This window comes from Ochotona curzoniae, unplaced genomic scaffold (genome assembly GCF_017591425.1).
Source record: "Ochotona curzoniae isolate NIBS_2020 unplaced genomic scaffold, NIBS_Ocur_1.0 contig_1, whole genome shotgun sequence".
In the NCBI taxonomy this organism is placed as follows: Eukaryota; Metazoa; Chordata; class Mammalia; order Lagomorpha; family Ochotonidae; genus Ochotona; species Ochotona curzoniae.
Window position 1 is genome coordinate 441589 of NW_024464918.1, and position 25152 is coordinate 466740.

At 55.7% G+C, this 25152-nt stretch overlaps 2 protein-coding genes across 4 annotated transcripts; one reads left to right on the forward strand and one right to left on the reverse strand.

The window, feature by feature from the left end:
- Positions 1–880: 880 nt before the first annotated feature.
- On the forward strand, positions 881–4826 carry NHP2 (NHP2 ribonucleoprotein). Of its 2 annotated transcripts, XM_040978359.1 has the most exons (4): positions 881–1096; positions 1266–1335; positions 3515–3620; positions 4148–4826. In XM_040978359.1, exons 1-4 carry the CDS (start codon positions 937–939, stop codon positions 4271–4273), a joined length of 462 nt encoding a protein of 153 aa, XP_040834293.1. In that variant the 5' UTR covers positions 881–936; the 3' UTR covers positions 4274–4826. The 2 variants fall into 2 exon arrangements, with proteins under 2 accessions (XP_040834293.1, XP_040835053.1); XM_040979119.1 differs by lacking the exon at positions 3515–3620 and having other exon boundaries at positions 4148–4291.
- A 276-nt stretch (positions 4827–5102) lies between these two features.
- RMND5B (required for meiotic nuclear division 5 homolog B) lies at positions 5103–23453 on the reverse strand. 2 transcript variants are annotated; one of them, XM_040977284.1, is made up of 10 exons: positions 23314–23453; positions 18481–18625; positions 11270–11415; positions 11021–11161; positions 9427–9527; positions 9081–9247; positions 8000–8165; positions 5887–5989; positions 5642–5796; positions 5103–5557 (listed from the first exon to the last, which is right to left on the reverse strand). In XM_040977284.1, the coding sequence occupies exons 2-10, from the start codon at positions 18617–18619 to the stop codon at positions 5494–5496; spliced, it is 1182 nt and encodes a 393-aa protein (XP_040833218.1). In that variant the 5' UTR covers positions 18620–18625; positions 23314–23453; the 3' UTR covers positions 5103–5493. The 2 variants fall into 2 exon arrangements, with proteins under 2 accessions (XP_040833218.1, XP_040832449.1); XM_040976515.1 differs by having other exon boundaries at positions 18481–18629.
- Positions 23454–25152: the final 1699 nt, after the last annotated feature.

Sequence of the window (25152 nt, forward strand, 5' to 3'; positions counted from 1 at the left end):
CCATTTTCGTTATTTGAACTGACCTGTGCTCCCTCAGCCACTGAACTTGTTAATTTCCACACATCCGCCGGTCTACCACAAAGCACAGGCCTTTCACTATATAACGAAAGCAACTTGTTTGTAGCAATGATCAAATTAATAACCATGCAGCAATCCAAAGCAACGCAAGAAATCACTGACATCCAGCGGGCCCGGAATCCAGCCCTGCTCAGCTCCCTGGCCGCCCCTCCTCACTGCTCAGCCCAAGCACTCCTCCACCCCGCCTGGTCACCCCAGAGGCCTTTCAGGTCGCGCCCGAGCCCGGTCCAGCTCGGGCGGACTTCCTGTGCACCCCGCCAGCAGGGCTAAGGACTAGGAGGAAAAGCAGGAGGGTTTGGGGAAACTGGCCGGAGGCGGGAGAGGCTCTAGTCATCAGGAAAAGCCCGTCACAGCCAGCAGAGCCCTGCGGGGGCAGAGGGGGCGAGCCTTGGGCTATGCCAGGGAAAGGGGTGCTCAGGATGGGGGTCTTCCCTTGCAGAGCCGTGCAGCGCCGTCCAGGAAAGAGATGGCAAAGCTTGAGGGACTAGGAGGGAGCACACCTAACCTTCAGCACGTGACCCTCCAGCAGCTGCGCCCTCAGCCCAGGCCCGCCGCCTCGGGGAGGAGGTGTCAGGGCGGGCAGGAATCCGGCGGATCAGCCATTCTCGAACGCGCGCCGCACCCCGTCCGGCCCGCGTGGACCAGGCTCCTCCCAGCCCCCGCCCCCGGCGAGGCTGAGCGCGAGGCCCCGCCCCTCCGACGCGTCTATCAAGAGATAACCGCCAGCGATTGGGCTGAGTCGGACACCTCGCTCTCTGATTGGCTTGTCGCTGGGCGGGGCGACTGGCGGAAACGGTTCCGGAAGCGGTCGGCCACGCGGGCTCGCCGCTGGAGGACGGAGCTGCAGCTGCTGCTGCCATGACCAAAATAAAGGCCGATGCGGACGGGCCGGAGGCCCAGGGCGAGGCGTGCTGCGGGGAGCGCACGTACCAGGAGCTGCTGGTTAACCTGAACCCCATCGCGCAGCCCCTGGCTTCCCGCCGCCTCACGCGGAAGCTGTACAAGTGCATCAAGAAAGGTGGGGCCGGGGCTGCCGGGATGGACGGGGCCGGGATGGACGGGGGGCTGCCGGGCGGGCCGGGGCTGACAGGGGGCTGCCGGGGAGCTACGGGGGCCTGATGGGGTGTTACCGGGGAGAGGGCTGACGGGGCTCCGCAGCCGGCGCGCTCAGCCCTCTGTTGTTGCAGCCGTGAAGCAGAAGCAGATCCGGCGCGGGGTGAAGGAGGTGCAGAAGTTTGTCAACAAAGGCGAGAAGGGGTAAGAAGCTGCCGGAGTTGCGGACCCCGTGGGCGAGGACGTGGTGGCGCTGATGGGGTCCCCGCACGCGAGGTCGGCCAGCAGCCGTTGGAGACAGGCCGGGGTCGGGCAGGGTCGCCCATGCAGGCCAGGCCAGCCGTAATCCCCTGAGCACACAGCTCTCTCCTGCCCCGGCCCTCTCCTGCCCCGTGTCCGGCACGCTGGGTGCTCGAGGGATCCCTGTCGGTAGGAGCTGGGGGTGGCTCAGAGTCAGGGGTGCTGCTCGCCTGGGGCCACCAGGGCTTTTTCCTGAGCTGTTCTAGGAGGTTCTGCACAAGAAAGTGGGCCCTGGGGCAGGACAGAAGTGCTGTGTCTCAGGAGTCTTATGAGCTGTAACTTGGGTTTTGTGCGGAGGCCGTGGAGGCTGAAAGTGACCTTGAGGTTTGGGGACAGGCCTAGGGTTAACATACTCACACCCCAGTCGCCCCACCCAGGTTGAATTCCAGTACCAGTATGCTGCTAGCGCTGACCCCAGGTGGCAGCCTGGGTGGCTTGTCACTGGGTGCTTGCCGCCCACCTGGGAACCTGCATTGCATTTGCCCCCAGGCCTTGCACGCCTCTGGGGGAGTGAACCAGATGAGTTCTCTATAAAGGCCTACATTTTCATTTGAAAGGTGAGATACAGCAAGAGGGAGGGGAAGAGAATACCTTCCACTCTTAGTTTACTCCCCAAGAGATGGGCTCATCAGGAACCAGGAGCTGTTTCTGGGTCTCCCAGGTGCGCAGGGGCCCCTGCACTGGGGCCATGCCCTGCTGCTCTCCCCTGTGCGTTGGCAGTGGAGCAGCTGGGACTTGGCCTGGCACCCGTATGGGATGCTGGCATGGCAGGCAGTGGTTTTACTCCTATACCACAATGCTGGCCCCAGTACTTCTAATCCAGCCCTCTGCCATGTGCCTAAGAAAGCATCAGAGGATGGCCCAAGTACCTGCACCCCTGCCACCCATGTGGGAGACCAGATGGAGTTCCTGGCTCCTGGCTTCTGTCTGGCCCAGCAGTTAGATCTCTGTCTCTCCTTCTGCCTGTCGAATCCCTAAGAATTCTATATAAGAAAATGTGTGGACCTGAGGGGACTTTCATCAGATTGGATGGTTGGGGGTGTGTATATGGTTTCTGGATTTGGGCAGAATGTTCTTAGAGGACAGAGGGCCTTTTTGCCTGGTCTGTGTGAAAGGTTTGGATCTAGCAGCCAGCTCTCAGGGCTGGGGACAGGCTGGGAGGTTGACCAGTCACAGCACATGGGTGGCCCCTGCCATCAGCCGGTGGGGAGGAGCAGGCTGGGTAAGCCGCCAGCAGGTGTGCGGCTGCACCGCGCTACAGCAAGCCTCTGCCTGTGGGGCTGGAATCCCGAAAAGGTGTGTTTTGGCTGTTCCACTTCCCATCCAGTTCCCTACTGATGACTTGAGAAAAGTAGCGGAAGGCGCCCCATTGTTTGGGCCCCTGGACCCAGGTGGAAGAAACGCCTGGCTGTTCACTGGCCCGGCCTGAGCATTTGTAGCCATTTGGGGAGTGAACCAGAGGATGCAAGATTGCCATCTCCCCTCTGCAATTCTGCCTCTTGTGTTTTGTTGTTGTAGTTGTTAAGATACCAGCAGTTAAAGGCTGCTGACAGAGGCCTGCAGGGCAGCACCGAAGCAAAAGCCAAGCAGGAGAGTAAAGGCAGTGTTTTAAACCACCCCGTGCCGGGAAACGCATGACCTTGCTGGCCGAGGACTGTGGCGGGTTGTGGCTACTCCTGGCCACTCTTGGGACACAGCCAAGGTTTTAGCAGGGCCCTTGGGTATGTCCTGTGCCACTCTTCCCAGCCTTGCTCCCTCCCCCATTCTGACGCCCAGCGCCATCCAGTCCTGTGGAGCTGGTGCCATTGGAATGTCAGCCTCCTACTTTCCCCATCCTTGCCCGTCTAGGGGCAGTGTAGCACACAGGTGGCATTCAGCTTCCCACCCAAGTGTCTGTAGGAGCAGATGGATAAATCTGAAAGAACACCTGGATAAGATGGAGAGCACCTCCCTAATAAAGTTTGTGTCCCCTCAGGCTGATAAACCATCTCTGCAGCCCCACGGCCCAGCCCAGAAGTTAAGGTGGCACTTGACTTACGGAGTGGGGACAAGCTAGAAATGACAGTGGATGCTCTCATTTCAGGATCATGGTTTTGGCAGGAGACACACTGCCCATTGAGGTATACTGCCACCTCCCAGTTATGTGTGAGGACCGGAATCTCCCTTACGTGTACATCCCCTCGAAGACGGTAAGGGGCACAGCCTTGGGGAGAGGGCTCAGGGGACGGGGGCCCGCAGCGGCACAGAGTGGGAAGAACTCGAGGAAAGCCGGGCTGTGGAGATGGATGGCACTGGTGCCACTGCTCCCAAGCTCTGGGACTGTAGACTGCGGTCCAGTTCCTGTCTTACGAGGATCCTCTCCCGTGGACTATGAGAAAGAAAACAGACGTACGTGAACCTGCTAGCCCGGCTCTGCATTCATGCTCAGAGGGACTGTTCGCGGGCACAGGGAGTCAGGGATGGCCGGGAGCAGCTCCCGCTGCACTGGAGCCGTCACAGTGGCATTGTGGGGCTGTAGGCCCAGTGTCACTGGACCGTGGCTTGAGTATTTACTGGTTTAAATGATGGCAACCAAACGATTACATATGAAGCACACCCAAGGGAACAAACTGTGGGGCCAGGTTAAGCTGGTGAATCATTACCAGTTTGCGATTCCCTGTAGTTTGTGTGGCTTTCCCTGCGCCCCCCAGACGGTCCTTCTCTTCCTTCCTTGTAGGACCTGGGTGCAGCTGCAGGTTCCAAGCGCCCCACCTGTGTGATCATGGTGAAGCCCCACGAGGAATACCAAGAAGCCTACGACGAGTGCCTGGAGGAGGTGCAGGCCCTGCCCTCCCCCCTCTGAAGGACTCAGCAACCTGGGACTGTACCTTCCTGCTGCCCACTGGCCTAGCATGGCCCCGGCTCCCGGGCGATGGGATCCTCCGAGGCAGCACCTACCTGCCAGCTGTGTGTGAAGGTGGGGCTGGTACCTTTGCCATCAGGGCTGCGTCCTGCTGAGCTTAAATGGATACAGCTCCAAGAGCGTGGGCTGGGGGAGTAAATGCCAAGACTAGTGTGGTGAGTCCGTGGGTGTTGTATGAAGCAGCAGCTACTGGTGCGGCCAAGGAGTTGCCGGGCGGGAAAGAGGGGAAACAGACTTCTCACCTAAGACCCAAAAGACCTGCAGCGCCCAGGGCCGGAGCAGTGCTCCAGCCGACAGCCAGCTGTGCCCACGTCAGAACCTTTCAGCAGTGACTTTCAGGGTAGGTGGAGGCACAGTGCAACCCCCATCCCACCTGCAGCTTCTTTCCCGGGTGTCCTCATTCCTCTTTGTTCCGCCCCAGGAGATTTCGGTGCCACATGGAAACTAGGGAAGCAATTTGTCCACCCACTCACTAAATTTTAAATAGGAAACCACAGCTAAATACAAATCCTCATGCCGCTGGCCTTGAAAACCCAGTCCCTCCCAGCACTTTAGCCTTTAGTTCCCTTTCTGATGCCAGAGACCCCTTAAGACTTCCTACTCACTGCACCTGGGGTGGTGGTCACGGCCAGCTTCCAGATTTCCCCTAAAGTGGATGCAAATTGGGTGCTTTCAGCCTGGGCGGTGACCGGCTGTGCCCACACCATGCCCAGTACCTGTCTGTAGTAGACATGGCAATCCCTGCTGCAAAAATCTAGACAGGCAGAAGGAAGGAGGGCTGGGAATATATTTGGTCAAAGTTATAAAACAACGGCATTCAGTGCTAACTTGGACTATGTACAGTGGAGGCTGAGGAGGAACAGGAAGCTGGCCGCAGCTGGATGCCCCTGGGCTGAGCAGCTCAAGGGACAGAGGCTTGGCCTGGCTGAGACAGCTGCTGGCTAGGTCCTGTGCTACTAAATCAAAGACGTATAAACAGCAGGTGTATACAGTCCAGCATCTCCCTCATGGCCAAGGGCCAACTGGCCCACGTGGGTGGGTTCCCTCTTCCGTGACCCCGGCAGGCTGCACATCCACCGCTCACGGAAAGCCAGTTCCGCCCACCGAGTTCGCCCGTGGCTCCTGGGAGAAAACCACCTCCAACAAGTTCCGGGCAGGAATCAGAATATGATGCGTTTCCCGTCAGCTGGATTCTGCTCCATGGGACAGTAGGGACACTTGAGCCTGTCAAGGGAGGAGAACCAGGAACACCTCAGGGATGGCCAGCAGGAACACCAGGCCAAGAGGGAGGTGCCACAGGGAACTTACTTTCCTCCGTTAATGAGCTTGTTGAGGGCATCTCGGGAGATCACGTGACCACAGATGAGCTTGATGGGAGGGTTGGAATCCGAGGTCTGCTGGCGGAGGATGGGGCAGGCAAACACCGAGTGGTACCAGCACTTCATGCCTAATTCAATCTCAATCTAGGGAGGCCAGCGGAGAGGTGAGTCCACCCCCCCGTCCAGGCTGTCCTCCGTGGTGCTGCCTTCTGCCTGTCCCCACCCCCGCCTCACCGGCAACTCATCCTTGTGGCTCCAGACCCCGCTGCACTGCCTCTGCTCGATCACAGCCTTGATGTTCATCAGCACGGGTAGCGCCACGCAGCCAGAGGCAAAGCTGCAATGGAGCAGGGGTGGGACGAGTCAGACCGCAGGACCCAGCACACAGCAGCAGCACTGGGCGCTCAGGCCTGGAGTCAGTCCCCAAGTGCCTCAGACTGCGCGCCAAGTGCCACAGATGTAGTCGGCTATGGCCAACACAAGAGCCATTCTGACATGTTTCTAGACTTGAGAATCCCTGGGAAAGACAAACTGAAGCTCCAGGGGTGGATACCTGCTTGGGCAGCCATGCTAAGTCACCTGTGGGCCTAGGAGTGCAGCCCCCTGCAGGAGTTCCTGGTCTGTCGTAACACACACCTTGACCTGCGGCTGTCGGGCCAGGAAAAGCCACTGCGTGGGGGTATCTGCACGCCTCACTGAATCACACCTGCCCCACATTTTGGTCCAGCTTCCCACCAACATACTCGGGAGGTAGCAGGGAACAGCCTAGGTACTTGTTTGTCCCTCGCAGCAAACCCAATGCGGTTTCTGGCTGCTGGTTCTAGACTGGCTTAGTCCTGGCTGGCTGGAGGCATTCAGTAGGACAGAGACCATGACACCTCAAAAATAAGAAGACCAACTAGGACACTTCAAATGGTGGAGGGGAGAGGGTGGGCGCTTGACAGAAGTTATGATGCTACTTGGGGTTGATTCTGGTGTAGTGGGTAAAGCCGCTGCTGTGGGCACTGGTCAAATACCAGCTCCCTGCTGATGCGCCCTACACCCACACAGGCGGCCCTGAGGAAGCTCCTGGCTTTGGAATGGCCCAGCTCTGGCTGTTGCAGTTATTTGGGGAATGAACCAGTGGATAGAAATTTTCTGTTTTTCTCTCTAGCTGCCTTTCGAATAAATACATCTTAAAAACACAAAACAGCGCTGTAGAATGCTTGCATCCTGGGTTCCTGTGCTGGCCGTGCTGACTCCAGCTTCCTGCTGCTCATACCCTGAGGCAGCAGGTAGACGGCTCAGGCGACTGGGCCTGCCAAGCACAGGGGAGTTCTGGCTCCTGACCCAGCCTGAGTCTGGGCTGTTGGCAGGCATGTGCAGGAATGCCACTTGGGTAGAGTTCTGCCTTGAAGTTAGAAACTAAACACAAAAAAAGCCAGTCCGAGTGCATTACAGGGCGAGGGCTGCTGTTGTGCAGCCCGAGATCCTGCGTCAGAGTAACGATTAAAGTCCTGGCTGTGCTGCTCCAGATCCCTGCTCATACGCCTGGGAAACAGCAGAAGGTAGCCTGCGTGCTCGGCCCTCCCCACCCATGGTGGAGTTCCTGGCAGCTGGCTTTGGCACGGCCCAGGCCTGGTTACTGTGATCCTTTAGAGAGAGAGAGCCAATGGACTGAAGATCTGTCGTTCCTCTGTCACTAACTTTCAAATAAATCTTAAAAAAAGAAAAAAAGGTAGAATTCAGTTGCTCAGACACGAGGCACAGAGTACAGTAGGATCTGTGTCCCACAATAATGCCATCCAGAGAAGCAGCGGTGCTCCTGCTGGGAAGTCCTACAGCTGAATGCACGGCCAGAGTCCGCGGGTAACGGCTGACAGCCCACAGGCGGTGGACCACTGTGGCAGTGTGAGGTTCTGGGGTCGGTTCAAGTGCCTCTCCATGAGGCCCCGGGTAAGTTCATCTCATGAACTTCCCGCCACCGTCTGTGAGATGAGGAGGAGGATACTGCCCAGCTCCTAACAGGAGATTTGCATACTGCTCAGGGACTCCCTGGGGCAGGGGGAGGGTCTGACAAGGCCCTGAGGACAGTGGCTGCAGGGAAGCGCTGGCTGTAATCTAGGGGCGCACACAGGCAGAGGCTTCAGGGCTTCAGTCCAGAGACCTTATACAATGGGAACCCTGACTTCGGGGTGAAATCGGGCTTTAACTTAACCATCTTGGTTTTCCTAACAATAAAAACAGGCTATTCGTATCTCAGAGTGCTAAGGGTTCAGTCCATCAAAGCATCCAGCAGCGTTTCTGACCCATGACAGGACCCTGGAAAGCTATCCTGTGCTCCCTGCCCTCCCGGGGCCAGGTGTACCTGACACTGAGTGGGGACTCCACAGAAAGCCCCAGCAGTGAGCATGCGTCCCGCGTGAAGGTCTCGCAGATCTCCGCCCAGTGGCTGTTGTCCAGGAGGTGGCAGTAGGGTGACTTCTCCAAGCCCAGCCTCAGATACACAAGACTGCCCATCATCACCTGGATCTCTGCAAGGCAAGGAGTATAGCACAGCTCAGCAGGTGCTGGGCTCCGGGTGCAGCCCTCAAAGGGGATGGCACAGCACAGCTCAGCAGGTGCCGGGCTCCGGCGCAGCCCCAAAAGGGGATGGCACGGCACAGCTCAGCAGGTGCTGGGCTCCAGGCGCAGCCCCCAAAGGGGATGGTATGGCACAGCTCAGCAGGTGCCAAGGCTCCAGGTGCAGCCCCCAAAGGGGATGGTATGGCACAGTTCAGCAGGTGCCAGGGCCCCAGGTGCAGCTCCCTAGGATGGCACAGCACAGCAGGCGCCAGGGCTCTAGGCGCATCTAAGGGGATGGCACAAACTGTCTCTGTGGGTGGTAGACAGGCAGGGGAGTCCCCTGACAACTCTATGCTTTCGGTTGTATGGCCGAGCCAGTCTCAGGTTAGTACTGATGTCTGTTCACCAACTCGGGCTTACTGCCCTCCAACATGGCAGATTCTGGGAGGCGGCAGCACCTAGCTAAAATCTGCCATCACTGCCTGTTTTTCCACATTTATTTTTTAAATAAAACTGGATAGTGCTAAGGATGTGTGGAGCTGAGACAGTCAGGCAGTAACACTGGTAAGTATCCAACAGCAGCTCGAAATCCTGCTGGGAAGGAAGGGGCCCCCAGGGGAAGCGCTCCGAGTTTCAAAGGAGCTGGGCTCTTCCTGGTAGGGAGATGATGGGGCGCATGATAGAGATCTGGGGGGACCGGAGGTGGTCTGAGATGAAGGGCTTTTGTTCTGGAGCTCACCTTGGAGATAAGAAGGGCTCAAAGCCGTTCTATCAGGGAATGGAGGAAAGATCAGAGACAGCTGGTTAACACACAGCCCCACCGAGATGCAGAGACTGCGCTGCCGTGACTGCCGCGCACCCACCTGCGGCAGCCTGGCACTCACCGCTCTGGTGCAGGTGTGCGAAGGGCTGGAAGTGCCGGGCATAGCTGAGCGCCTCAAGCTGCTTCTCGGGGCCACCTGCCAGGAGGCAGATGAAGTGCAGGCGGTGCAGCTTGAACTCCAGGGAGCTGTTGAGCTCTAGCAGGCGCTGCCTGTGGGACGCGGCCCATCTGGGAAGAGAGGGGCGTGGTTCAGCATGGCACTGCTAGAGGCCAGAAAAGCGAGGCAGCCCCTGAGCCAAGACAGGAGACGGATCAGGGACGTCTGGGTGAAATGAAGACCACAGATAAGCCTGTGCCCTGGCAAGTGGGGACAGAACGGCTCCTGGTCCACCCACAGAGCTCCTTACTCTAGCGCAGGCCCCAGGTCTTGCTCGTGCAGAGCTTCCAGGATTCGATTCAGCTCCAGGAAAGGCTTCTTGAAACCCAAGTCCACATTCAGGGTCGATTCCTGGTGGAGGGAGAGAGAGGCCCCTGTTGGAAGATAATGTTCCCACGATTCTGTCGTGCACACAATGAAGCTGCGTCTACCAAAGACAGGCACAAGCAGACACGGTGCCCTGCTGGCTGCCTGGGCCCTCCTGTTCCCCTTTCGTTTCGGAGAGGCCAGTGGGACTGACCAGCTGACCTCCCAGAGTGGACTGGCAACCCCCACCTCCCGACCACAGCACCAGAGACTGTCCCTGGGTCTGACATCAGGCCAAGTCTGGTTTTTCCTGACACTATTCTTCCTCTAAAAGATGTATGTATTTCCTCCGAATGTAAGTGACACAGAGAGAGAGAGAGATCTGCCATCCGCTGGTTCTCTCCCCAGATGGAAGGGCTGAAGCCAGGAGCCTGGAATTCCATCCAGGTTTCTCCCACTGGATGGCAGGATCCCAAGTCCTTAGGCCATGGCCCACTGCCTTCCCTGGTGCAACAGAGAGGCAGGGTGCCAGGCAAGGAATGTGGCTTAACCAGCTCCACAACACGTGACCCGGTGAGGCAAGAGCCTTGGCAAACTCCATGGCTCTTTTTCAATAAACACATGTTAGGGCTCAGCTCAAACTGTGGCTGGCAACCAACTCTAACTAGACATTAGTTTGCTTTACTTTTCATTATATTTTAATAAAGATTTCATTTATTTGAAAGGCAGAGTTGCAGAGTGAGGCAGAGGTGGAGAGAGACCTTCCAACCCACCCCTCAAACAGCTGCATCTGCCAGGGCAAAGCCAGCAGCCAGGAGCTTCATCCAGGTTTCCTGTGTGGGTGCAGGGTTCCAGGCACCTGGGCGATCGTCCACTGCCTTCCCAGGCACAGTAGCAGGGAGCTGGATGGGAAGTGGGGCAGCTGGGACCCAAGCCCTTGCCCATATGAGATGCTGGCGCTTCAGGCAGCAGTTTAAGCTGCTGTACCACACTGTGGGCCCCTCGTAACGTATTTTTATAGCGTATTTTTATAACGTATTTTTATATCTTCTATTTATGGTTTCCCTACTAAAGCAAGTGTATTTAAAGAGAAAAAGGGATTTAATGTCAAGAAAACTAACAGGTAAAGAGCAGAGGGTCTGGCACTGCAACCTAGTGGTTAAGAGTCCTTGCCTTGCATGCGCCAGGATCCCATTATGGGCACTGGTTTGTATCCTGGCTGTTCCACTTCCTACACAGCTCCCTGCCTGTGGCCTGGAAGAGCAGTGGAGGACGGCCCAAAGCCTTGGAACCCTGCACCTGCGTGGGAGACCCGGAAGAAGCTCCTGATTCCTAGCTTGGAATTGGCTGAGCTCCAGCCATTGTGGCCACCTGCTGAGTGAACCAGCGGATGGAGGATCTTCCTCTCTGTCTCTCCTGTCTGTAAATCTGCCTTTCTAATATAAATAAATCTTAAGCAAACACACAAAAGAACAGAACAGGCAGGTTCTCCCAGCCTGGACTGCCCCATCGGGCCCACTGGGTGGTGTCACTGTTACCTGGCACAGCTCCTCGGCCACGCTGAGCATGCCCTGCTGGTACAGGTGCTCCACAATGGCCATCTGCAGGATCTGCTGCTGCTGCTCCCGCGAGTCCCACACTGCGTCGGAGACGACACCGCAGATCTCTGAGTCAAAGTTCTGGCAAGGAGGAGAGACAGGGTCCTGTGATGGGGGCACCCACGAGCTGCCCTGCCACACTAGCCCGGGAGTATCCCCAGCCCAGGCCTGGGGCCACGCAGCACTCACCCTGTCGATGGCTTTACCCACTCGGGACACGCTGCTGTGAATGTCCTTGTGGTCTGAAGCCAGTTTTTGCACGGTGTCTTTGATCTTGCGGCAGCACTGGGACATCACGAGGGAGAGGGTGGCCGAGAGAGGGCTGCCCTGAAGGGCTGCGGGAACAGTGGTGAGATGGTCAGACGCGGGCAGGCAGTGCTGAGCGTGTCTCCCCAGCAGCCCTTTGTCGGCAGGAGCGGGGCAGGCAGGGCGTGGAGAGACCCTCCAGGGGCTGTGTGAGCCCTCAGATGTCCACAACAGCCAGGATCAGGCCAAGCTACAGCCGGGAAGCAGGACCAGGGGCTGCACCCGGGCCACCCAAGTGGGCGACAGGACCACCATCTGCTGCCTTCTCAGGTGCATCCGCAGGAAGCGAAGCGACGAATATGCAAACAGACCCTCTGCTTCGGAAGGCGGGCCTCCCAAGTAGCAGCTTAACCTGCTGTACCACAACTTCTACCCTGGCTCCACCCCCCCTCTTTTTTTAAGAGTTTATTTATTAGAAAGGCAGAATTATAGACAGTGTGGGTGAGAAAGAGAGAAAGAGACATGGAGAGACACCTTCCGTTCCGCAAATGGTTTCAAGAGTTAGGGCTGGGTGAGACTAAGGCTGGGAGACAGGAGCTTCATCCAAATGTCCCACGTGGGTGCAGGGACCCAAGCTCTTAGGGCATCTCCCATCATTCCAGGACACACCAGCAGGGAGCTAGGGCAAAGACAGAGCGGCTGGGACTTGACTGGTGCCCAGTTGGAGAGTGGCACTGCAGGCAGCAGTCTAACCAACAACATCATAACACTGACCGCCCCCTGCCAGCCAGCCCATTTTCCATATGATTTATAGCTGATCAAGTGAGGAAAGTCAGCTATCTTCATTTCCTGGTTTATATATATATATAATTTTTATAAAATACATAATACATATATTTATAAGGTTTATACATATTTAGATATATTATATATAATTATACATATATAAAATATATATGTGGCAAGCACGGTAGTGAAGCACACTTAACCTTCACTTGTGGTGTCAGCATCTGCCACACTGGCACCAGTTCTAATCCCAGCAGTTGCACTTCCAACCCAGCTCCCCGCTACAGGCCTGGGCTTTCCTGGACCCAAAAATAAATACATTTTAAAAAGCTTCAAGTTGGGCCTGGCACTATGGTTCAGTACCTAAGTCCTCATCTTTCATGTACATACTGGGATCCCGTACAGGTGCCAGTTCGTTTGTGTCCCGGCTGCTCCACTTCCGATCCAGCTCCCTGCCTGTGGCCTGGAAAGGCAATGGAGGACGGCCCAAAGCCTTGGGACCCTGCACCCGCGTGGAAGACCCGGAGGAGGCTCCTGGCTCAAGGCTTTAGATTGCGTCAGCACTGGCCATTGCGCTCACTTGAGAAGTGAATCAGCAGATGGAAGATCTTCCTCTCTGTCTCTCCTCCTGTGTGTATGTGACTTTCCAATGAAAAATAAAATACATAAATCTTAAAAACAAATCCAACATCAGAGCTGAGATAATTAAAGCCAGGAGCTTCTTACATGCCTGTCATGTGTGTGCAGGGACCCGGGGCCTTGGACCGTCCTCCACTGTTTTCCAAGGCCACAAGCAGGGAGCTGGGTGGGAAGTGCAGCAGCTGGACACAAACTGGTGCCCGTAAAGGATCCCAGCACATGGAAAGAGAGGATTTAGCCACTAGGCTAACATGCTGGGCCCCACAAATAAACAAACATTATAAAAAGTCTGAAGTTTTTTTTTTTTTAAAGATTTTATTTGAAACTCAGAGTTACAGAGATAAGGACAGAGAACCCTTCAAGTCAATGGATTGTTCAAGTGGCCACAATGGGCCAGAACTGGGCCAGTCTGAAGCCAGGAGCTGGGAACTTTCCAGCTGGGGACAAGGGCCTAAAGACTAAGTCTATCTGCTGCTGCTTTCCCAGGCGCATCAGCAGGGAACCAGCCTGGAAGTGGAACAGCTGGGCCTCGAACCGATTGCCCATATGGGCACATGCAGAGGTTAACATACTATGCCGCAGCACCAGCCCCAAACTACTGATTTTAAGATTTCTTTTAGTGGCCAGCATTGTGGCATATGGAGTTAAGCCGCTGCCTGTAATGTTAGCACCAGCTGCTCCTCTTGCAATCTGGCTCCCTGCTGATATGCCTGGGAAGGCAGCAGAAGATGGCCCGAGTGCTTGAGCCCTTGCTACGCATGTGGGCGCCCTGGACGAAGCTCCTGCCTTCACCTTGGCACAGCCTCAGCCATGGTGGCCATCTGATGGGACAGCCTCTGTTTCTCCTTGTCCGTTAAGTCTTTCCAATTTGACAGTCAAGTTAGTAAAGTGTTCATACAGGGGCTGATGTGGTAGTACAGCACGCTAAGCTTCCGTATGCAGCACCAGCAGCTCATAGGGGGGCCGGCTTGAGTCTCAGTTGCTCCACTTCCCGTCCATCTCCCTGGTAATTAATGCAAATGGGAAAGCAGTGGGGGGTGACCCAAGTTTCTTGGGTCGCTGCACCCACATGGGAGACCCAGAAGCTCCTGGCTTCATATTGGCTCAGCTCTAGCTGTTGTGGGCATTTAGGGAGTGAGCAGGATGGAAGATCTCCCTCTTTCTGTTTCTCCTTCACCGTAAATCTGCCTTTCCAATCAATACATTTTTTTAAAAGATTTATTTATTTATTGGAAAGTCAGATATACAGACAGGAGGAGAGACAGAGAGGAAGATCTTCTGTCCAATGGTTCACTCCCCAAGTGAGCACAACGGCCGATGCTATGCTGATCCGAAGCCAGGAGCCAGGAACTTCCTCCGGGTCTCCCACACGGGTGCAGGGTTCCAAAGCTTTAGGCTGTTCTCGACTGCTTTCCCAGGCCACAGGCAGGGAGCTGGATGGGAAGCAGGGCTGCCGAGATTAGAACCAGTGCCCATATGGGATCCCGGGCGCATTCAAGGCGAGGACTTTAGCCACTAGGCCACGCCGCCAGGCCCTGCAATCAATACATCTTATAACATAGACATTCCCAAAAGCTTACAGGTGAGGCAGCATTACTGGTGATCATAGAACCCAGTTGTTAGATTCCCCAACCACCAGGGAGGGACACATCAGCCACGTACAGAAAAGAATGGAGATGGCCTTTATTCCAGGGCCCCGCGGTCACGGGCTGCCCTTCCCCGCGCAGCAGGGACAGTTGTGAAGGAAGGAACTACAGAGGAGGAAGAGCCAGGAAGAGTCGTGCAAGGGAGTTTCACACCCCCCCCCCCCACAAGGGAGCTGAAGTGGGGGTTGCTTCGGCCCTTATTTGGTGGGGAATACTGGTTTGTGTCCGTAACTGGTGCGCGGTGACCCCGCTGCCTGAGGAACATGCCAGAATTGCGCTGGCCCTTCTGGGCTGTGGCCAGAGACCGGCTGGAAGCAGACTCTGCCCTCCTCCGGTCACCGTGGCAACCATCACCAATGTCTGTCCACTCACGGATTAACAACAGGTGGTACATCTACACGCTGGGATAGTGTCAAATCATAAAAGAGAAACGAAGTTTTGACACAGTCTACAACAGGAATGAACCTTAAAATATCAAGCTAGGACCTGGCACGGTAGCCTAGCGGCTAAGGTCCTTGTCTTAAATGCTCTGGGATCCCATACGAGCACCAATTCTAATCTCGGCAGCCCCGCTTCCCACCGAGCTCCCTGCTTGTGGCCTGGGAAAGCAGTCGAGGACGGCCCAAAGCCTCGGGACCCTGCACCCGTGTGGAAGACCCGGAAGAGGTTCCAGGAACACTAGCTTCAGATCAGACCAGCTCGGGCTATTTTAGCCACTTGGGGAGTGAATCAATGGATGGAAGATCTTCCTCTCTGTCTCTCCTCCTGTCTGTATATCTGACTTTCCAATAAATAATAAATAAATCTTTAAAAAAAGAAACCCATCATGCTAGTGAAGGAAACCCAACACAAGGCCACGGCCAAGTACTCTATCAGCCGGCCTGTGTGAAGTGCCCAGAGGATTAAATTAGCTGACAGAAAGTGGATTAGCGGCTGCCAGGGGCTGGGCAGACGGGCAGGCAGCAACTGTCCACGGGCTGGGTCTCTTGAAGGATGATGCAATGTTTTATAATTAGGCAGCGGCAATGATTATACAACTGTACGTATGCTACAAACCAGAGCTGTACATGTTATTTTTTTTTAATATTTTTTTTTATTAGACAGGCAGATCAGATTTACAGAAAGAAGGTGAGACAGACAAAGATCTTCACTTCTCATATGACCACAGTGGCCAGAGCTGAGCTGATCAAAAGAAAGAAGCTTCTTCCAGGTCTCCCACACGTGCGCAGGGTCCCGAGGCTTTGGGCCGTCCTCCAAAGCTTTCCCCGGTCACAGGCTGGGAGCTGGATGAGAAGTGGACAGGAACCGACACTCATATGGGAGGATTAGCCAACTGAGCCATTGTGCTGGGCCCAAGAGCTGTACGCTTTAAAAGGGCAAGGTTAATGCTGGCTCAAAAAGAAAAAGAGACAAAAGAACCTGAGTTTCCTGGTTCAAATCCAAGACAATCAGAAACTGCACCTGCCTAGGAGACGTGGAAGAAGTTCCTGGCTCCTGGCTTCAGATCAGCTCAGCTCTAGTCATTGGAAGCGTTTGGGGAGTGAGCTAATGGCTGGAAGTTCTTTCTGCCTCTACTGTCTCTCTAAAAGCTGTTATAGTGAATTATGAACTATTGAGTAAGGACCTATGAGACTGAAGTGATGGCAGATGAAGCAGAGGAAAGCATCTTTGTTACAACTGAAGGCCGACTTACACACGCTCAGGGCATCGGGGGGCAGGAAGTCTGCCAGGCGATCACTGAGGCAGGCACCCATCACTGGGTGCTGCCACTCAGGGACCTGCAGTGAAGCACCTGGCTACCTCACCTTAGCCAAAAGGATCAAATAAGCACAAGCAACAACGCAACTCGCTGATATCACACACCTCCCGGCATGACGCACGGACAGGCATACTACCTCCTAAACGCGCCGGGCAAGGAGTGACCACATGAATGCCGAGGGGACATTCAAATCCAAATGGAGATGGCCACAAAACAGCTGGCCGTGCTTCTACAAGAACACCAACATCACGAAAGATGAAAGAAGGTGGGTTTAAAAATTGAGGCTTAGATGGGAGCAACTCAATGTGCACGGCCTGGGGCTGGATCCTGTACTGTAAAATACGGTGTTTGAAAATCTGTATACATAGCTGAGTGGCTAAATCCTCACCTTGCATGTGCCCGGGATCCCATATCAGTGCCCGTTTGTGTCCCGGCTGCTCCACTTCTCATCCAGCTCCCTGCCTATGGCCTGGGAAAGCAGTCGAGGACGGCCCAGAGCCTTGGGACCCTGCACCCGCGTGGGAGACCTGGAGGAGGATCCTAGCTCCTGGCTTTGGATCAGTGCAGAACCGGCCGTTGCAGTCACTTGGGGAGTGAATCAGTGGTAGGAAGATCTTCCTCTCTGTCTCCCCTCCTGTCTTTATATCTGACTTTGCAATAAAAATAAAATAAATCTAGAAAGAAAAAAAGAAAATTCTTAGGGCCTGGCGCTGTGGGATAACATGCTACAGCTCTACCTCTGGCAGCACCAGCATCCCAGATGGCTGCTGGTTCAAGTTCAACTGCTCCACTTCCAACCCAGTTCCCTGCTAATGTGCCAGGGGAAGTAGCAGAAGATGGTCCAAGTGGAGCCCTGGAAGAGGCGTCTGGCTTCAAACTTGCCCAGCTCCAGCTGCTATGACCAATCGGGGAGTGACCCAGTGGCTAGAAGATCTTTCTGTCTTTATCTTTCCTTCTCTCTCCGTAACTCTGCATTTCAAATAAATAATTAAACAAATATATATATATATAAAGATTTATTTTATTTTTTATTGCAAAATCAGATATACAGACAGGAGGCGAGAAAGTGAGAAAGATCTTCCATCTGATAATTCACTCCTCAAGTGACCACAATGGTCCGAGCTGAGCCGACCCAAAGCCAGGAGCCAGGAGCTTCATCTGGGTCTCCCATGAGGGTGCAGGAACCCAATGCCCTGGGCCGTCCTCAACTGCTCCCCCAGGCCAGGCCCTCCAGAAATTTGCTTTTAAAAATATATATATTTAGGGCTCAGTGTGGTGCCTTGAGGCTAAAGTCCTCGCCTTGAATGCGCCAGGATCCCATTGCGTGCTGGTTCTAATCCCGGCAGCCCAGCTTCCCATCCAGCTCCCTGCCTGTGGCCTAGGAAAGCACCCTGCACCCGCATGGGAGACCCGGAAGAAGCTCCTGGCTCCTGGCTTTGGATTGGCTCAGCTCCGGCCATTGCGGTCACTTGGAAAGTGAATCATTGGACAAAAGATTTTCCTCTCTGTCTTTCCTCTGTATATCTGACTTCCAGTAAGAATTCTCAAATAAATAAATAAAAGCAATTTCTGGAGCATAAATGAAATATAAACTGTAGTCATCAGGTGCAATTATGTCACTGTTTCACTTCCTGTTTTTTGCTTCATTTTTTGCTTTTATTGGAAAGACAAATTTAGAGAGAGGAAAAAGGTCTTCCATCTGCTGGTTCACTGCCTGAGTGTCTGTAACAGCCAGAGCTGAGCCGAGCCGAAGCCAGGAGCTTCTTCCGGGTCTCCCATGCAGGTGCAGGGTCGCAAGGCTTTGGGCCATCCTCGACTGCTTTCCCAGGTAGTGGAGCAGCCAGGACATGAACCGGCACCTGAGGTAGGGATTACCCAGTTGGGCCAGCGTGCTAGCCCCCGCTTCCTGGCGTTCTCATGATTCTGTACCTGTGTGACAGAATGCCCTGCCCCCTGCAAACATACACTACAGCTGTAACGTAGGAGTTCAGTAGCTGCAGCTCACTCTCAAATGCTTACAGAGCAGCACACGAGAAAACGATACAGCAAGCACAGTAACTTTTTAGCATCTGGTGGGCCTGGCTGCAGGGCATGCTATTCTTAGAAGCTTTTCATCAATTTGAAATTAGCTTAAAACATCTTCTAAGTTAAAAACAGAAATGCAAATTGAAGACAGAATGTGAAAGGAAGAAATCTGCGGGAAATTAATGTTCTGTCGGGATTCTGGAAAGGGCAGAGTCGGTGTTGTCACCATTGCCAGCCATCCTGCTTGCTCGGCTTTGTCACGGTAGCCCCGGGTCTCCCATGGGTGGGCAGACACCCACCTGCGTTGGCCAGCTCCGCCCGCAGCTGGCTCACGTAGTGCAGCAGCTCTTCCAGGCTCTGCTCGCAGTGCTGTCCATAGGTCAGGAACTTCTGCAGGACCCTGTCCAGCTCTCGCTCCACGCACGCACACTGCTCCATGGTGGCCTGTCTGGGGAAGGTCAAGTGTCAGGCCCCAGCAAGGACAGGGTGGAACAGTTCTGGGGGGGGGGTCCCCAGATCATGCTTCATATCCCTCTCTCCCCACTGCTTTATCAAATACAAAACTCAGAAATGCCCAGCTTAACCGATCTGTCCCTTCTCCCCTCCCTCTCACCACGGTAGGCAGCAGCTGGCGCAGCTGGCGTGAGGACAAGGGTTTTGTGAACGGGGCAGGACAGCAGGCCTCGCAGGGCTCCCAGGCAGCAGTAGGATCTGTCTAGACACCGTCACATGGCCACTGTCCTTATTTCAGATGTTGTGGTGTGTTCATGTCAGCCATATTCTCACAGTGGGATTGCTTTCCCATGTATTACCTTGAGACAGGCCCTGAAGGCAGCCCTCGAATGGCTTGCCCCTTGGAAAGGCAGCTCCGGGAATAACTGCCAATCATGTGGGCCTGAGGGACCCTGCCCACCAGTCCAAATGGAACCACCTCTCTGCTGCGCAGGGATGGGCACCGGCTGTGCACCAGCCAGAGCCGTAGCTTGCTCACAGCTGTGCCCAGGGCAATGTGCCTTCCTTTCCTTCGTGTGCTCTGCGCCCCCTCACCTTCTCCACTGTTCACGAAGCTGGCACTCAGCTCACACGTGGCCTCCTTCAGCAGCTGGCTCCCCAGCTCTCACACTGCCTGCCTCCACACAGGCCATTCCATGCCCGTCCTCCCTTGGCACCACTCCCCATCCTTCCTGGGTACCACTCCCCATCCTCCCTGGGCACTGCTCCCCGTCCTCCCTGGGTGCCACTCCCCGTCCTCCCTGGGTACCACTCCCCATCCTCCCTGGGCACCTCTCCCTGTCCTCCCTGGGTGCCACTCCCCGTCCTCCCTGGGTACCACTCCCCGTCCTCCCTGGGTGCCACTCCCCGTCCTTCCTGGGCACTGCTCGCCCTCCATGTCAAAGAAACCTCTGACACTGAACACCTGGACAATCCTTGAAATGTAGAGAGTCCATTTCTGTCCCCTTCCATTTGAAATGAGCAGTCTCTCACCTGGCCCCAAGTGTTCATTCTTCCCCAGAGTCTAAGGTACCAACACAGAGTCCTGCGTCCCCACTGACCGCTGGGGTCCTCCTGCTGCCAGCAGACCCTTCCTCACTCCTGCCAGCCCTGCCGGTCTTTGCCTCACTGCCATAGCCTGCCAGTCCCTGGGCCTTGGCATGGTTCACATGCCCTATCTTACAGCTGATGCCGTGACACTGGGTGTCCACGCAGCACCCCTGGACGTGACGTTATGGGCAAAATCTAACAGGGGCTCCTCTGCCTGAGTGATGTGCAATTCATTAGTTACTGTTAAGAGCTAGGCATCTTGTGAGGGCTTATTAAGTGCCGGGCACGGTTCTACCAACTTTGCATTAACTCATTTAATTCTCACAAACACACAAGAGGCAAGTGTGATTAGTAGACGAGAACGTGAGACAGAAAGATTCAGTTGCCCAAGGACACGCGGTGGCAACTGAGGCCAGGCCGCCAGGCTGCAGTGGCCTCCTTGGGAGTATCCAGCATTACAGGGTTCTCACGCCCAGGTCTCAGGCCAGACCACCACTGCGCCGCGAGAGGAAGGCAGCAAATATTTGTCGTTGGGGTGAGTGTACACCAACCATGAATGACGACAGGAACAGGAACTTCAGCACGGAGCCAGTGAGAATGATCAACTGGGGAAGATGCAGAACAAAAGAATGTTTGCCAAGCGTCTGGGAACCAGAGTCAGAAATTTCACAAAAGCACGCACAGGCCAAGAGAGGGCAGGATGACCCCACCGAGGCTGAACGGGCTGGGTCAGGGCGTGCTGTGGCACACAGGGTGCAGCCCCCACCTGCAGCGCTGACATCCTGTGAGTGCCGGCTGGCATCCTGGCTGCTCCACTTCCGGTCCATCTGTGCTGACGGCCTGGGAAAGCAGCCGCGAATGGCTCAAGTCTTTGGGCTCCTATATCCACTTGGGAGATCCAGGAGAAGTTCCTGGCTCCGGGCACCGCTGCCATTTGGGGAGTACATCAGCAGATGAAAGCTTTCCTCTGTCAACTGCGTCTCAAGTAGATAAATACACAGACACACAAAAAAGGCTGGGGCCTTTCTGAGACTATCTGCTAACCACAATTATCAAACAAACTCCAGTCAACTTGCAACAGTGTTACAAAGCCGAGGAAGCAGCTGGGTACAGGCACCTCTTCCCAGCTTTGCCATGGCAAGGGGCAGGAGACACTCCAAAGGCCTCATCATGGAGGAGGCATCTATGGCAATCCATGTGGCACTTAAAAACTGTGTCGCAGGCGCTGGCGTGGCAGCTAATCCTCCCCCTGCAAAGCCGGCATCCCACGCGGGGCGTTGGTTTGTGTCCCAGCTGCTCTACTTCTGATCCAGCTTCCTGGCTTACAGCCTGGGAATGCAGCAGAGAACGGCCCAAGCCCGTGGGACCCTGTACCCACGTGGAGGCCTGGAGGAAGCTCCTGGCTCCTCGCTTTGAATCAGCGCAGATCTGGCCATGGCAGTCTTTTGGGTTGTGAACTAACAGATGGAAGATCTGTCTCCTTTCTCTGCAAATCTGCCTTTCCATTAAAAATTCTTTTTTTTTTTTTTTTTAAAGAAACTACGTCCCGGTTACACACAGCAACATCTGTAACGTCCTACAATATTGGCATACTGAAGGAAAAGAAAGGAAGTAGTAAAATGAGGTATAGGCAGAATACCATTTATGAAAAATTAAAAGGAAGCAAAGAATAGACATGTAAGACTAGTTAAGGACACCTATGGCCCCCATGGCAGTGATGGGATGTGACACCCAGCTCTGGCCCGACCTTACTTAGGACACCCGTGGCTCCCTCTGCAGTGACAGGGCCTGACACCCAGCTCTGGCCCCTGACCCCAGCCACCCAGGTGACAGATCTGCGTTGTGTTCCCAGCTCTTGACCCCAGCCCAGCCCAGCCCAACCCCCGTCACTGGCGCACATCTGGAAGAGTGAACTAGCAGATGAGAGAGCAGTCTCTTTGCCTCTCAAAAAATAAAAAACGAATGCACACAACGAGGCATAAAGTATGCACATCGGATACAAAGGATGCACAGTTGTCCCTCAGTAGCCGTGGGGGACTGCTTCCACGACCTCCCCCACGGAGACCACACCGTGTGACTGTTCAAGTCCCTTACATAAACCATGCGGCGCTGCACGGAACCCACACACCGTCCGTGTATTTTGAGTCATCTCCTAGCAGGGTCTGCTGCCAAGGTTTTCACTACAGATGTTATACAAGGTGTCCTTGCACTGTCTGTGGCAGCCAGGACTCCCTGGAAGCATACGGGGCGGGGAGGGGATGAGCCCCAGCGTCCACACAGAACACGGCGTCGAGGGCAGCAAAACAGTTGATTGTGTTTTTTAGGCAACAGTGATTTTAAAAAAAACTCTACACAGGTTCAATTTTTGCACAAATATGTTTGACCCACACAGTTGGTTCAATCTACAGAAGCTGGGGCACAGCGGGTGGCTTGGCATGGTGGGGAAAGGAAGAACGGGCATAGTAAGGAACTAGGTAGCTAAGGTCAAAAGAGAAGGCCCTGCCTGGAGTGATGGAATGTTGAAGTTAGTAGAATTAACCTGAATTCGCAGTGTTGTGACAAAGTGTGTTAAGCAGCCACTGCCTGTGATGTCAGCATCACATAAGGGCACAGGTTCAAGTCCCAAGCTACTGAACTTCAAATCCAGCTCCATGCAATTATGCCTGGGAAGGTGGTGGAAGATGTGGGTCCCTGTGCCCCACGGAAGACTCAGAGTTCCCAGCTCCTGGCTTCAGCCCAGCCATTCTGGTCATTTATGGAACGAACCACTGAAGAAAAGCGTACCTGCTCACTCTCTCCCTACCCCTCCAAGTGTGCCTTTCCAATAAGTAAATCTTTAAAAAAAAAAAAAAAAAAAAACCGCGTGTGGGTTTTTGCAGAGCCCAGGTTAATTCGGTGTGTCAGAGAAAGCCAGCTGCAGGAGCCACAGCCAACCGTCCTCACCTGGCACAGCGATGAGTCAGTGTGCACCGGTGCCAGTGATGGGAAGGAATGTCATGTCCACTCACCCTAAGCCTCCTCCTCAAGGCCCAGGATGCTCTGAGACACACTTCAGAGCCTATCCCCCACCGGCCGCTTCGCAGCCCCCACCCCGCACCCTTCCCTGCCCCACACTGTCACCCTATCGAACCCCGACTGCTTTCTCTGAACTCCACGGAACAAGCCACCGACCCTGCAGGCTCGCCTGCAGCTCAGCCACATCAGCTCCAGCCACACCAGCCTCCATTCTGGTCCTTGAGTATTGCACGACCCATTTCTGCCCCCAAGGCCTTTGCACTGCTGGGTCGTCTCAGCTCCTCAGCCTCCCCTGTCCGGTCGGTCATACAAACGTCCCGGCTCCAGCCGCCCCGGCAGATCGCCCTCCGCCCCAGCTGCCCCGGCATATCGGCATGCCCTCTTCTTCACTGCACATCCTAAGTTCCCCGTCTTTATTTTCTCATTAACCAGACGGGAGGCAGGGAAAAGGACACCATTCCCTGCCGCCTCCCCATCCCTATTGGGTGTTGCACCTGCATTCATATACGCATGACCGGCCAACTCCTCAGTCATCCTCCAACGTCCCCCAGGGCTCCCGCTCCGCAGCTGCTCACCTGCCGACGGCCCGGGCCCGGGGAGGCCGCGGGGTCCCGGCCGGCCACTGCCGAGAGGACAAGCCCGGGGCCGGAGCGGCCGGAGCGGCCGGAGCGGCGAGCCCAGGCGAGCCTGTCCGCGGTCCGGCTGCCGGAAGCGGAAGCGGAAGCGGCGGCGCCGGCTGGGCGGGCCTGGGCGCTGCCACGCGCGGCTGCACTGAGGGTGGCCGTGTCGCAGGCACACGGCCGGGCCGGACGGCCCCGGGAGCCGGGAGGCCGCGGAGACGAGCGCACTGTCCGCAGCCGGCCGCCCGCGCCCAGCCCGTCCCTCTCAAGCCCGTCGCTCCAGAGACTCGGGGCGGAACCCTTTGCTCGCTGTCCGGGGACCGCGCGTGCCCTACCCGGAAGAGACGGCCGCGGCACCCGCCCCACCCGGTCCCGCCGCGGTTTCCTGTCCCCGCCGACCGGCGCGGTGGCCTGGCGCAGTCAAGTCCTCTCCTCGCACGCCCGAGATCCCTCATGGGCGCCGGTTCGTGTCCCGGCTGCTCCACTTCCCAACCAGCTCCCTGCCCGGGAAAGGCAGTCGAGGACGGCCCAAGGACTTGACCCTGCACCCGCGTGGGAGACCCGGAGGACACCCCAGCCTCCTGTCTTTGGATCGACTGAGCTCTGACCATTGAACCAGCGGATGAAACATCTTTCTCTCTTGGCTCTCCCTCACTGCCTAAATCTGACTTTCCAATAAACAATACATAAATCTTAAAAAGCGGCCCGAGCGGCGCCGTGCGTCCACGGATCCCCCTCCTGGCCCTTGTGAAACATCAAGTGACTCTTGAGATGGGAAGTCTTTTTTTTTTTTTCTGCCCCAGCCTTGGGGAGTCCTTGAACCCCCGACTTAGGTGCTCGCTGGGCTATGAACGAGGTTGTGTCCCTGCCCTGGGTTGGGAGAGAGGAGGCAGGAAACCAACCCAGGCCAGGTGGAGAAGCCCACCTCCCCTCCACGAGCTGAGCCTGACAAAGAGAAGGGCTCCCCGCTGCCTCTTCGGGCCGGTCTCCAGCCTTCCTCCCCTGCATACCCCCCACCCCCAAGCTTGCACAATCTTATTTTCTTTACACCACTTGCACAATCCGTCCTTGTTTTCTACATAGCATTTGAGATTATCTGATGTGTTTATTTGTTGGTCCTCCCATCTAGCCCTTAACCTCGCCTCCGCCTCCTTTAGGACAAAAAGCTCCGGGAGTGGGCAGGACCGCCACACCTGCACGCTGCACCTCGGGGCGCGGGGGCGTCAGGATCCTGGGTGGTCCTGCGGAAGCCGAGCCAGCCTGGCCTGAGGCGAAGGGGCCTGGGAGCCCGGCCGGGCTGGACAGGACTGCACAGGCCTTGGCGCACGCCCCCGGCGCCCCCACTTCCTCTCCGCCAGCGCGCACAGCCGCGCCTCTTGGAGAGCTTAGATTGGACCGTGGCATTCTGTGCAGGCGCATGGCTGTGCCGTTTGAGGGCGCACGACGTTCTCAGCCTCGGTAGATGTTGCAGAGGTCCTGTTTGGGATTCTCGGGGTGGGATTGCATCGTGTTGTCTTCTGTATGAACTCAGGCTGCTGAGCTGAGCTTCTTGCTTTTCAGGCCTTTCAAATCGCACCTCGGTGAATGTTTTTATTTCACTAAGGGTGAGGGCCCTTTCCTTACCCATTCCTTTAGAAGTCCTTCATCTGGCCTGGCGCTGTGGCCTAGTGGCTAAAGTCCTCGCCTTGACTGTGCCAAGATCCCATATGAACACTGGCTCTAATCCTGGCGGCCCCGCTTCCCATCCAGCTCCCTGCTTGTGGCCTGGGAAAGCAGTTGAGGACGGCCCAAAGC